The sequence below is a fragment of the Mastigoproctus giganteus genome, chromosome 2, assembly GCF_048544385.1.
Source record: "Mastigoproctus giganteus isolate SK-2022 chromosome 2, ASM4854438v1, whole genome shotgun sequence".
Lineage (NCBI taxonomy): Eukaryota > Metazoa > Arthropoda > Arachnida > Uropygi > Thelyphonidae > Mastigoproctus > Mastigoproctus giganteus.
In genome coordinates, this window is record NC_143576.1 from 184,546,814 (window position 1) to 184,561,531 (window position 14,718).

General features: G+C 34.9%; 1 protein-coding gene across 3 annotated transcripts in view; it reads left to right on the forward strand.

Annotated features, from left to right (window-relative positions):
* Positions 1-14,718, forward strand: part of LOC150089829 (uncharacterized) — a 281,785-nt gene that overhangs the window by 172,282 nt on the left and 94,785 nt on the right. For all 3 annotated transcript variants that reach the window (XM_090389668.1, XM_090389667.1, XM_090389669.1), the window contains 2 exons: positions 2,342-2,425; positions 10,540-10,620. In XM_090389668.1, the coding sequence (XP_090245794.1) occupies positions 2,342-2,425; positions 10,540-10,620 (165 nt within the window). The remainder of the gene's footprint in view (positions 1-2,341; positions 2,426-10,539; positions 10,621-14,718) is intronic.

The window sequence follows — 14,718 nt, forward strand, 5'->3', positions numbered from 1 at the left end:
TACCATATATCCCGAGAGCAATATGTCCTTAGTTGCTAATGCTCCTAAAAACCAAATAACAACAACTTACACGAGTGTAGTACCACATAGTTTATATGTTAATCTGAGATTTACTGCTACCCATATGCAATATACTTTGCATTTGTCAATGTAAAACTACATCTGCCATTTCTTAGCCCATCTGCTTAATTTTTTTTAGATCTTTTTGCAGTAATTTACCACGATTACTGTCATTAACTGCAATGCCCTTCTCTCTCTCTCTCTCATCTGCAAATTTAGATGTTAAGCCTGATATACCTTCATCAGTATAAGTAATAAATATAGAAAACAAGAATAGGCCCAGGTCTGAACTCTGTGGCACTCCACTAATATTAGTCCACAAAGAGCAGTGCCCATTGATGACCACCACCCACTTTCTCCCAAACGTCCTTTTATCCAGAGCAGTAATTGCCCTCAGTTCCACACTGCTATAATTTGTACAGCAGTCTTTTGTTAGTAAAAGACAGAGCTACGATGCTCAATACATTCTACATTGTATTTCAATATTTGTAGAAGAATAAGAGAAATTTACCTCAATGTGATACATAGAACACTTCCTAATGACACTCTCCAGCAAATAAACGAAAATAAAATTAACTCAAATAAATACAGTAAAATTAGTTAATTTTAGTAATCAGCAATTAAATAATTAAATCAATAATTAATTACTATTAATAAATAATTAATACTTGTTATTAAATTAAATCAATAATTTTATTATTGTATTAATTTGCATTAATTTTATTTTCATTTATTTGCTGGAGAGTGTCATTAGGAAATGTTCTATATATCATATTGAGGTAAAGTTCTTGTATTCTTCTACAAAGAAGTCTTTTATGTGCAACAGTATCAAAAGCTTTGCTGAAATCCAAGTTATGATATCAAAATTATTTTTGCATACAGTTCCATTGTTACAGCATCATTGTATCCAATCAGATTGGTCAGAAACGATCACTTCTTAACAAATCCACGTTGTGACTGGATTATAATTGCATTCTTGTCTAGATGGTCCTGCATTGCTTCTTTAACCAGTGACTGCATTATTTTCCTTGGAACTGAAGTTAAGCTAGCAGGTCCATAGGAACCATCGATGAATCCAAAAATGCCTCATAATTATGGCTTCCCTTCTGCTCCCTTAATATAACTGGAAAGATTCCATCTACCCCAGGGTTTTCAATTGGATCGAGGTCAGGCAAACCTGGAGGCCAATCAGTATGGGTGATATCTTTCCTGTATTCCTCAAACCACATGTACCCATTGGGGTCCGATGATACAGTGCATTATCATCTTGGAAGATTCTGTTTTTGTCCAAGAAAAAATGCAACCTGGTAGGATGCACATGGCCGCCTAAGATCTGTCGGTGGATCTCACCAGTGAAACAGTCCATAGGGGATCCTAGTTCTTGCCAGCAAAACATACCCATATTAAGCAATGACTTCCACCTGCCTAGATAGTGAGCACCATGCACGAAGAGTCCATGGACTTGTGTTGCTTGCGCCACACAAGAAGGTATCTGTTTTCATGTTGCCCCAAGTATTTGGAATCGTCGACCAGCACATTCTTTTCCAGTCCTCCAATGTCCAACCAGCATGTTGTTGACACCACAGCATTCACCATCGACGTGTTAGTCGTGAGGAGAGGGTGTCTCTTGGGTCATCTGCCATGGACCTCCATATATCTGCGTGTTTGGGGCATCATCATTTGGGATATTCCCTTATTGTTCAGGGCACACATACTTTTTCTTTCAATATTAACTAACCTGTTTTTTTTTTTTTTTTTACACATATCTATAATTTAACAATATTCTCTATTCTCTAACATTTCATTCTGATGTAATGTTAAATCATTTATTCAATAACATCAATGTTTGTTAAGTTTAAAATTACTTTAAATTTTATTTACATAATGAACATTCTTTTCTTCATTTATATTCCTTTGCTCCATTTCCTGAATTGTTGATTCAACATTTGTTTCAGTTATATATTGTGTGCATGTGCGTGCGTGTGTGTAAATTACTGCTAAACCAAAAATTAATTCAAATTACTGAATAAGTAAACTATAATTTTTAGTCAACTGATAAACTATAATTTTTATGTCTAATTAGGATCACAGCTGATCTATGTTAGTGCATGATTGGCTGGACTTTTATATTGATTGAGCTCCATTAGAACAAAAATAGCGTAATAATATACATTAAGCTTAGCAGTAAACTTACACACACACACACACACACACACACACACACAATAAATATTCTTATGTTATTTGCTAGTAACTCAGATGGCTAAAATTTAAATTGCAGATTACTACAGTTATAGAGAATATGGAGTCAGAGAATTTCAAGTTAAGGCAGCAGATAAAAGAAAGTGAGGAATTGAAAGCACAGGTATGAAGAGTATAATTTATTTATTTATTTTTATTATTATTATTTTTTTTCCCTCGTCATGAAAGGTGCATTTTACTGTTTTTCCTTTAGTTGAACTGATAGATACTAATTTTTTTTTGCATCTGTGTTTTGAACAACCAAACTGCTTTTCTTTCTGGAGTACATAATTTTTTTTTTTTTTTTTTTTTTAACTGCTGGGAATGAATCTTCTCAACAGAGAGTAAATCATATATAATTACTTTTAAAAAATGTTAAGTTTTATAAAATGGAGCAGTGTTTTTTTTTTTTTCACCTTTTTCTTTTTTTACTTTTTCTGCCATGTATATGTTTATATAATACAGTAATCAATAATGTTCAGACATTTGTGCAAAGAAAGCTTGAATGCTGTTATTCCAGAGTTACGTCCAGTTTTGATTAATGTTCCAATCAGATATGAGTCAGTGTTACGAGGGGGGGCGGGTTCCTCTTTACCTGAGGATACTTGGTACCAGAAAATTCCATTTAAATTGAGGGCCAGGTTTTCGTAATGTGTATTATGTACTTTTACATAGTAAAAAATGGAGTGAAAGAACTGAAAAATGAGACAATTATTTTATTAGACATTTTTTATTATATGTTGAACAACATAAAGTTTATTGAAGTTATACACTATTTTTCAGTTTTACTAATAAAGAATGAATCCACCGTTTGTTGTTTTTTTTCTTTTTGCCCTATTTTTTTCAGATAAAATTGTGTTGTAGCATTTAGTTATGTCTTTAACTTCATGCTTAACTTTTGATGCACGATCATGAAGAAGGTCGTTCTTAAAAATATATTCAAGTGCTTGGTCAATTTTCTCAAGGGCATCCTTTAATTCTTTAATTTTCAAATCCTTGTAACTCGTATATGAACACTCGGATACTGGGGACCCCATGTACTTCAGTTTGTAAGATGATCTCTATTATATCTTGAATGCCATTTTCATTATGGCATTCAATAATGTACAGTTTTTGAAAATTCTTGTTATTTTTTGCAGCATATTAATCTGCTTCTCATGGCTTACAAAAAAAAAAAAAAAATTAGTAGATCTAAACATCTGGATTGGTTTAAAAAAAACAAGAAAAAAACCAGACGTGCTAACATTCCAGTTTTGGCAGGTTTCCAATATTCACATGTCTTTTACAGTTTGTCTACTTTTCTTTCAGATTTTTATATTTTACATGTTGATGTTGACTTTAAATTTGATATCAGATGGCTCTACTCATGTTTAGCCTGAGTAATATCAATCACATGCTTAATATTATTATTAGTAGTAGTAGCAGCATGTGATGCAAGAAAGCAAGCTTATAAAGCATCAGTCAAAAAAAAAAAAAATCTTCACTTGTCCATGTGAAGATCCCCCCCCCGTAATAATTTGTCTAGTTCTTCCTTGAATTTATTTAAACTATCCATTTTCACAATATCAGATGGAAGTTTGTAGAAACAATCAACTACCTACCTTCTGACCAAAGGCAAATTTCTGCATATCTATCCTACACCACCCTTCCTCAGTTTAAGTTTATGCCCACTTATATGTGTTTTCTAAGCAAGATAAGGATATCATTAACATTTAACTTATGCAATCTGTTCGAAGCTTTGAATGCTCAATCAGATTTCTTTGCAAGGTTCTGAGATTCCAGACTCTGAAATTTGCAGAAGTGAATCTTCTTGATAAGTGAACCCCTTTGTTCCCCTGATTTTAAGCAGTACTCAAGATGGGGGCCCTTAACCATTGCCTTATACAATAGGATAATCACCTCCTTGTCCCTGTTGGCAAAATTCATATATATCATTGACAAAACTCCATAAACTATCATAGCAGTCGATATGCACTGCTCAGAGAACTTCGTGTCTGACTATGCAACTCCAGGTCTTTTTTGCTGTACACCACGTTGAGTGTGTTATTACACAGTTGGTATGATATTCTAGGATTACTGCTACCTGTATGCAGTACCTCGCATTTATCACTGTGAAACTTCATTTGCCACTTCTCAATGCATCTGCCTAATTTTTCTAGATCTTGCTGCTGTAACATACCAACCATTTTGTCACCTGCAAACTTGGGAATTATGCCTGATAAGCTTTTATGAGTATCATTAATAAATATTAAAAATAACAGTGTACCTAGCACCGAACCCTGGGGGCTCCACTAATAACGTTAGTCTAAGAAGAGCAGTGTTCGTTGAAAACCACTCTGTCTTCTCCAACTCAATCATCCATTTATCCATATCAGTAATATGTCCCTAATGCCATATTGACCCAGTTTGTATAGCAATCTTTCATGTGGAACAGCATCACATGCTTTTCTAAAATGAAAGTATGTGATGTCAAAATATTTTTGTGCATCCAGTTCCTTTTTTATCATCTTATGTTACCCTCTGATACTGTTCAGATATGATTTCCCTTAAATACATGCTGTGATTATTGTATAGCTGCATTCCTGTCTTCATATCCTGCATTACTTCTTTAACCAGCAACTCCATTATTTTCACTAAAACAGAAGTGAACTTACAGGTTTATAATTACTGACTTTACCTTTGGATGCTCCTTTGTGAATAGGGAACTCCCTGATCTGTGAATGCTCTCATAATTATCGCTAACCGTTTGCGTACCTTTTTTGTTGTCTCTCTTAATATAATTGGATAGATTGTATCTGCTAATAATTTTTCTTTCACTTTCTCCCAGTTATCATAGAATCATTTAGCTCCTTGTTAGAATTTCATGCTTCTGGCATTCTCCATCTCTAAAAAAATCCTAAAACATGAATATAGATACAAAATATCTATTCAGTTTGTCAGCAATCTGAAGAGGATAGTTAACAGCATTCATATATGATGGGCAAATGTGGCTCATCCCTTTCCTTCTAGTACTAACATGAATAAAGAAGTCTTCTACTTTTCTTTGCATTCTTTTCCACAGACTTTTCACAATCTGCCTTGGCTTGCCTAACTCCCCTTCATGACTTGATTGCAGGCTAATTTAAACTTGCTGTAGGTTTTTGTATCATTTGATAATTTATACACATCTTGTGTAATTTTCTCTGCCACTAGTCTCATCAACTATCTGACATCCATTTAGATCTAAGCCTTGAACAGTATCTCTTAGTTGGTATAAAAAGCCTAGTAGTTTCTGTCATCGCTGCCCTGAATGTTTCCTATTTAGAATTTGCAGTTGCTCTCTTCAGTAGAATTTAAAAAAACTGAGGTCATTGTACTCACTTTTATGAAAGCAGAATCCTTCTTCTTCACTTCAGTGGTTATATCTTTAATTAGATTCCACATCAATAGATTACTGCCACCAAGTGGTTCCTTTATCTTCAAATTTCTAATGCATGAAGAGTCAACTGATAGCAGATTGAGTATTGCTTTTTATTGTTGCCTCTCTAGCATACTGGCATAAAAAACAGTCATCCAATAAATCTAGTCAATTTTGCTACTTCTACCAGCCCACAAGTTCCAATCAAGAGTTAAAATCTGGAAAGTTAAGATCTCCCATTATAATACATTGATTTACTGACATACTTTGTCTGTATAGTTGTTTGTTATGTTCATCAGTCATTTGATCTATATATAATACACCCTTACTACTCTCTCTATTTTAGTTTTCCCAACGCTTTTGTCATACCAACCTGATTCAGCATTGTGGCCACCCACATCAACTTGATGCCTTAGATTCTGTGTGCTTCTTGACCAAGAGCATAACTGCCCCCTCCATCCTGTCTGTGTGCCTGTACATGCTGTACTGACTATCTTCAATTCAAAGCCTATCTACTATATTCACCTTATTTCAACAGTTATTTTCCAACTGTGGCAAATGTAAACATAAATCAACCCCATATTGTCCATACACAAAATTGTCTGCATTTTGCAAAGAAATTCATACCAGTGGTTCAAGGTCTGACAATAGAGTGGGTGCAGTTGCTGTCCTCCCTTACATGCTCTCTTGAATGTAGCAGTTATGGAAATTTTGAGAAAATATTCTCCTTCTATCCATCCAACAGAATGTAATATACAGGATTTTTCAAAAATGATGGTCAATAATTTAAAGATGAAAAGTACAAACTAAAATAAGCAAAAAAGTCCCAGTGAACGTCGGGCCACAAATGATCCATTTTCGAGATAATGCACATTTTCTGTTAAGATCCGCCACTGACTATGGAAGCACTAGTTTAGCAAAAAGCTGTGAATCCTTTGCTAAGGGTGGTTTTATTAAACATAAGATAATACATTTTTAATTTTTGGTTTCAACACCACAGGATTTTACAGATGTTACATGTTACAGGATGTTAGAAAAGGTGTTCAAAATGCTGTCCTTGCATCCGTACGCAGCTTTGTAGTCTTCTTTGCATTGAGTTGCAAATCCTCTCAGGCATTCCTGGATCATTTCTGATTTGCTGAAAGGCTCCTTCAATTCGATGCTGCAATTCCTCAACTGTGTTAATGTCAGAAGTGTACACCAAGCTTTTTACATCACCCCAGATACAGAAATCCACAGGATTTAAGTCTGGTGATCTGGGAGGCCACATTACAGGGCCACCTCTATCTATTCACTATTGACCATACCTTCTAGTTAGATACCGAGTCACAACTCGAGCAAAATATGCCGGTGCACCATCATGCATAAACTGCATGTTCTGGTGTTGCTGAAGTGGAACATTATCAAGGAGGTCCGGAAGAACATTCTGCAGGAACTGAAGGTACAGCTCTCCTATTAGTCTGTTTGGCAGAAAGTGTGGTCCAATTAGACGGTCTCCTAGTAGTCCTGCCCAGACATTCAGTGAGAAATGTTGCTGATGTCATGACTCGTGAATTGCATTAGGATTTTCATCGGACCAAACGTGACGGTTATGAAAATTAAAAATACCATCACAAGTAAGCCCAGCTTCGTCAGTGAACAAAATGTTGTTTAAAAATTGGGGGTTCAGGACACACTGTTGTTGCATCCACTGGCAGAAGTTCACTCTGGGAGGGTAGTCTGTATTGCTGAGACCTTGTACATGCTGGATATGGTAGGGGTACAGTAATTGGCGATGTAAAATTCGCCACACATTGCTATGACTCAACTCAGTACACGCTCTTGCAGAGCAACCCTCTTTGTCGAAATTCCTGTTTTTTTTCCCTATTCTTTCTAACACCCTTTTCTCAATGTCAGATGTTATGCTTCTGGGCCTACCTGCTCATACTCCATGTGCGAAGCATCCATGTTCTCTAAGGTGTTGATGTACCCTGATGAATGTGCGCCTGTTAGTCTGCCTTCGGCAGGGAAATGCTTCTTGGTACAAATGTGCAGCCTCGAGTGCACTGCCATTGGCTTTACCATACATGAAGTGCATGTCAGCATATTCTTCATTGCTGTAACTTCTTTACATGTTGACTATCCTTTGACAAGTACAAGTACTATTGAGAGAGGGGAAAGGGAGAGAATGAGCATAACCTAACCTAAACAAAAATGTCAGTGGTGGATCCCAACTCTGTACAGTTCGCCTTGTCAGTGGTGGATCCCAACTCTGTACAGTTCGCCTTGTCAGTGGTGGATCCCAACTAGAAATGTGCAATATCTCAAAAACGATTCACTTAAGGACCCATGTTTACTAGGCTTTTTTTAGCATATTGTAGTCTGTACAGTTCACTTTTAAATTATTGACCATCACTTTTGAAACACCCTGTATATTGACTTGCAGATTGCACTGTTAGCCTTGCAGAATACCTCCTCCTACCCATCCCTTACTGAGGCATATAAGAACTAAGCTGATGCATATCTGCGAACACCAGCAAATAGTTATATTTTGCTGGATCCAGTGCCACACAGGAGTACCAGAAAATGAATATGCAAATCACGCTGCCAAACATCCCATCCCTTACAAACCCACATCCATCACAGATTTATCACATTATTTGGAACCATTTCTTGACTAATATCCACCATATGAAGAATATGTAAGGAACAATGGACATTTCCATGGCAAACTCAAACACACAATAAGCTCTTTCAAATTAACAACAATTATGGGACCTCCAGCTTCCATACAAACAGCCAGAGGAAGTAATCCTAGCCAGAACCTAAAATAGCTTGTATTCTTCTTACTCAGCTTTTTGTTTCTGCAGCATATAATCCTTCACAGTATACGCACTGCCACACGCCACTGTTAGCAAAGCTTTTTCACTCTCTTATATAGTAAGTGATGACTCAAATCTCTTAGCATTTTTCTTTTCTACTATGTTGATAGATTCACTGTGGCCTAAGTAGCCCTTGCCTTAGAAACTCTTTAACAACAGCATACACTTCTGCCTAAAAGTTTGGAATTGCATTTCATTTTTCTTAATTTTCAAAATTGGTTAAAGAAAATAAAAAAATAGAAACAAGTTGGTTCTATTTTTATTAAAATAGGACTGACGTGTTTACCAATTTTTATTAAAATATTTTTTTATATTATATATAAAAAAATCGAAAAACACAAGATAAGACCATAACATTGATTTCTAAATGCAGCCAATGACTTTCCGTACCTGAAATCTGAGTTGAGTTCAATAGGAACAGAGAAACTCCCATGTCTACATCCACTATAAAGCTTCATTCTTGAACAAGCAGGGTGTCATGGTTATGTAGAGGTCTGAAAACCCCTTATCAAAACTGGAAAATTGAAAGAAATGGTTGGCTTGGGCTAAGAGCCATCAACATTAGACATTTGAAGAGTGGAAAAACATACTGTGGATGGATGAATTGAAATTTTTTGATCTAAGCATAGAGTTTGTGAGACGATCAACTGAAAAAAAATTTATGTGCTAGACTTCACTTTGTGGAAGAAATTTTATATTATAAGACAGTGACCCGAAGCACAGCTCCAAGCTATGCAGGGACTTTCTAGCAACTAAACAGGAGGGGATATTGCAAATTATGGTGTGGCCACCCCAATCACTTAACTTAAATGCAATAGAGCTTTTATGGGATCATCTAGACTGTCAGGTCCGTGAAGTCTTAACAAAATTTATGGAAAACTCTGCAGATTGCTTGGAATAATGTTAGTTAAGACACTATTATAAAATGAATTGCCAGAATGCCATGTCTGTGTAAGGCAGAGATAAAATCTTATGGAGGATATTTGATGAAAAATCAGTATAGTTGTTAATATTAATCATTTTAGTATTATGTTGTGAAGTTTTCAGCACTTAATAAAAAATCTTAAATACTTTGTAGTGTGTTGTTTTTTATATTAAACCTTACATTTTCATAGCTAATTTAAAAAAAAAATTAATGAAAACTTGTCATACACTGATTCCAAATTTTTAGGCAGGAGAATATATGCTTGTTATAGCAATTATTCTTCAACTCCTGTTATAGCCTGCACCTGGCTTTAAGGTGGCAAAAGATCAAGTTCAATTTTACATTTATCCACACACACACACACACACACTATAAATATATAACTGATTATAATATAGGAGTAAAAGGGGTAATCTTCCACGTGCAAATAACATGATGTAGGAAGTGTGAATGATAGAATACTGCTTTGCATGAAATTTGGAGTACAAGTTTATTTATTCAGCCTGTACTTCAAACAGTGGCAGTAGCAGACTGTTTGAAGTACAGGCTGAATAACAGCACAAAACTATATTAACCTTGAAACATATTTTCACATTATTTTAATTTTGTTTGTTCTTTTTTATTGTATATAATTGAATATGACATGTTTCCGTGCAGTAAAATTATAGTTTATTGGGATAGTTAAAGTAAAAATTTTATTATTATTTTTTTTTAATTTCCAAACCTATACAGTACCCAAATAAATTGTGTGGTGACAATTTTGAATTTATTTGTGGAATTACATTTTTGGGCTGAAGGCAGCATTGTATTTATGTGTAGTTTAGTTTATGTGTACTCCATTGACATACTAGTTTGTTTATTTAAATACCGTAGTTTCAGGAAATTTATATGTATATATATATAAAAGATTATCTTATTAATAAATAATGATATGAGTTAGAAGTATAGTTGCTGCTTCAAGTGTTAAACATCTAATTAATTGTGTGTGTGAATTGTTTGATAATGTGTATTTTCACTAATATATATATATATATATATATATATATACACTTTAGCGACAAGAAAAAGCGGCTGAAACTGGTTCTCTTGAGGAACTGTTAAAATCCAGTGGTAAAATCTTGCTAGATTCAAAAGAGGTAAGAAAAATTAAATTTTTAAATTTGAGAAAACAAAAGAAATGTATTTAAATACAATATACAGTTATTTGAAGCGAAGTCATAAATTTTATGCTCCTTTTTTTTTTTTTTTTTTTTTTTTTTCCCCATTATAGCCTCCCTCACTCACTCTCCCTCCTTCCCTGTAGCTCACAATACATCCAAATTTTCTTTGGGAGAAAAAAAAAATTCTTTTGTGAATTTAAATACAGTCAATTCTGGTTATTTGGGACACATCGGGACTAGTGGACATTTTGGCCCGATTAAGCGGCTGCCCCAGTTATCCGAAGTTTCACATAAATAGTTAAAAATACGATGCCTTCCCCCCCTTTACAATTGGTTCACTGTACATTCAAATCACGTTACGATGGAGTCACCATTGTAAAGTACTGTTCACTATATGATGTGCAGTAAGCGCCGGTCATTGTGATCACGTTTGTGAATTGAATTTGAATTCAATTAAACAGCGATTCTAATTAGCAAAAATAGGAAATAGGAGGAATATTATCCACAGGCTATAAAAGTAAAGATATATTAAGTACAAATTTACCCTTTATTACCTTACCAATTAAAAAATTAAATGATACATGAAATTCGGAAGAATATACGTGATAATCGGAAGAATTAATACGTACTGTAATATGTACATACTAACTAAACTAGTTGACATTTCTGTTCACTGTCATTTTTGGGTGGGGGTTAAAATTTAAAACAGTATAAAGATAAGCAATCAATAACAAAGAACACAGCACACACAAATTGCAAATAACGTGATATGCGCAAGTGAGAATGGAGTAACAAATTACGAAGCTTTAAAAATAGGAATGAAGAGAAGATTATGAAAATTATATTTTTTATATGATTGAAGATTTCATGGAAGTGTAAACACATTTTACCATAATAACCCACAGAATTCCAGCTGTCGGTATTATCGCAAATTCGATAAGATCGAGTTTACTATCAGTTTATGACAGATTTCACTAACGCAAAAGCCGAATAAACAGGTGACTGCTAATTGTTTTATGGTTGTGACCTCCAGAAATCTGACCGAACTACATGGTACGGTCGGAGACAATCGTAGGGTAATCTTCAGTGCTGCGGTCTCCTGCCCCGATTAAACGGCATTTTGTCCCAATTAAGCGAAGTAAACCCTGGCTATTTTCTCGATTGGTTTCTGTTTTTTAAGATTTTCCCCAAATAAACGGCTGCCCCGATTAACCGGTGGCCCAAATAACCGGAATCCACTGTATATGTCAAATCCGAAGATTACTATTCTGTTTAAAAGTTGCAACATATCAGAGCACCATCTTTAAAATACCATGCAGCATATTGTAGCAACCATGAATATGTGTTAAAGGGCTTGCATTATCATTGGCGTATTGGAGAATGCTACCATAATAATATCATCCACTATGCCATAATTATGTAGTCTAGGCTTTTCAACTGGTGAACATACTATAAAAGTGGCTGGTAGTCCTTTTTGGTCTACTGCAAAAAGGTAGTTTATTTGATAAATGGTATCCACTCTGATTTTTTAGTGTTTCTCACCAACCGTTGAAGTAAAAAACGAAAGATGAAAAACCAAATTCTTAAAATTTTAATATTTACAATAAATTTATTTACAAACAAAACAAAATACCATATTACTGATGATAGCAATTTTAAAATAAGACAACTGTGATATACAGTAAATATACAAGGTGATAATACAAATACCAAATTTAAAATACAATAAAATATACTAGGTTAAAAGCGCTAAAATACTAACTGAAGCTTTCAAAGGCTTCTGCCTTCTTTCTCAACAGTGTACTTCTATTCTGCGGTGCATCATTAAATACCAGCAGGTTCGTGGTGCGTCTCACGTAAACGTATACTGTTCCCGTCGGAACCAGAAGTGGCTCGGGAGTGTTTCAGGCAAAAACGTTCATCCCCTCCAAGGATTACCGCCTCAAAGAGGGGATGAGTGTGTGTGTCTCTATAAATATCTCTATTTATATTATTCTCAATAGAACTAATTCGTAAGCTCTTGAGCCACTTGCAGTCCCAAAATCTATGCGCCCGATCAGTGATGACAGCTTCATCTGGGGAGATTTGATGTATTGTAAATATTAAAATTTTAGGAATTTGGTTTTTCATCTTTCGTTTTTTACTTCAATGGTTGGTGAGAAACACTAAAAAAATCATAGTATGAATATACCCAACCCCAGAGGCCTATTTGAAGAATGGTATCCACTGTCCATCTGGTCAGTGGATGACAGAATATGAACCTTGTCTCTTTGATTGTCGTAAAGGGTTGAATGTAAAAAAAAAACAATAATAAATAAATAACCATTTTGCTGCAAGGTTTAATTTTCTTTTCTACTTTTATAAAGAGCTGTTGGTATTGTTAATAATTGCAGTACAAGTAATTTTTTAACATGTGGAAAAGCCCTCTATATTTTAAAAGGCCATTTGGTGGCCATTGCTACAAAAACAAATGCTTCCTACCAAAAAGTTAGATTTTTAACACTGATATAGTTAGACTTTGGGAAAATAGTAGTTACTAGTGTTAAATATTTGAAAAATTGTTGTTTTGAGTCAAAAGACATAAATTACAAAATTACATTATAAACAAATAATGTACACGTCAGATTAGATAAGCACTTAAAATGGAACAGTGATCTCTTCCAGTTCATATATTGTGGGGGGGGGGACATATTTTTATCTGTTCTGGCAAATGTTTTATTCTTACTAATGAACTGCATGTGCATACCCATTTGCCATGTATGAATTACTATGATTTTAAGTTGCATTTGTCATAAAAATCATATCATTAAATGCATCGTATTAGAAAATGCATAGCCCTTTTCTTCATCTTCATTTATTTTAATGGTTAACTTTTTCTTTTGGTGGCCACTAAAATTATATTCATAAAATAACCAGAAGTATAATGGGTAATCGCACAAAATAAATGATTGAATTTCAAACAAGTGTCACATGAAATCCTGGTTTACAATTTTGTTTATTCACTGTGTGGTCACATGAAATCTCTATGATGGCATAGTGAATGAACTGTGAATTGTGTTTCAATTCACATAATTCACATTTGAATTATGTTTAAATTCACATTTGAAATTTTGACTATTCTATGAGATCATTTTCGTTACCTTTTTTCAGTTACAGTAAAGGTCAATGAAAGAAGGTTAATGACCTTCTTCCATTGACTGGAAATCCTATCCATAGTTTTGCTGATGATAGCACATTGCATTCCATCTTCCAGTTTGAGAAACTTTGTCCTGCTCAAACAGCTTCAACTTTTCAAGTATCCACTGCCAAATCCTTAAATGCTGATCACCTGGTAATTCTCCAGTGGGGCAAAGATAACTTAATTTCATTCCTTCTATAACTCAGTCCTGTCTTATCTCGCAAAAAGAATTCCTCTGCTCATCTTCGGTGATGCTCCGATTTCTAGACAAGAACTTGGGGATTATTATTATTATTAATAGCTACATGGTGTAAGGAAGCCTGAGGCTTATGCTGCACCAGCCAAAAAAAAAAAAATTCCCATGTTACCCTGAGAGAGAGAGAGAGTGAGAGTCACCAAGAAAGAGAAGAATGAAATAGGTTTTCTCTTTCGCTCTCGGCATTACTTTTCTTCCAAACTTGTTGACTCTGTAGAAATCGCAAATCCGGCCTACCATAGAATACTGTTCCCACACCTGAGGTGGTGCCACCACACTGGACCAGCGTGGTAGATTATGGTCCATTTCCCTCAGCATGAATTGTTGAGGAGGCTTCCATCCTGCAGTGGGTTGATAATGGCTGCACTTTTACCTCTAACAGAGTCTCTCCACTCTGTCTCACGGACTTTGTTTCTGCTGCATGCCTTTTCTGTAGATACTTGCACCCGCACTGTTCTTCTGAATTTTCTTCTATAATTCCTGCTCTCTCTTTCAAAGCAGTCCGAACACGTGCCAAAATCAGTCAACATCCTTTTACTGTCCATGTTGAAACGCACAGAACCAACTTTTCTTCTCTTCCTCATTTAGTCATTCAACTTCTGTTTTCTGGAACAACCTCCTTACGTATTTCCTGAAAATT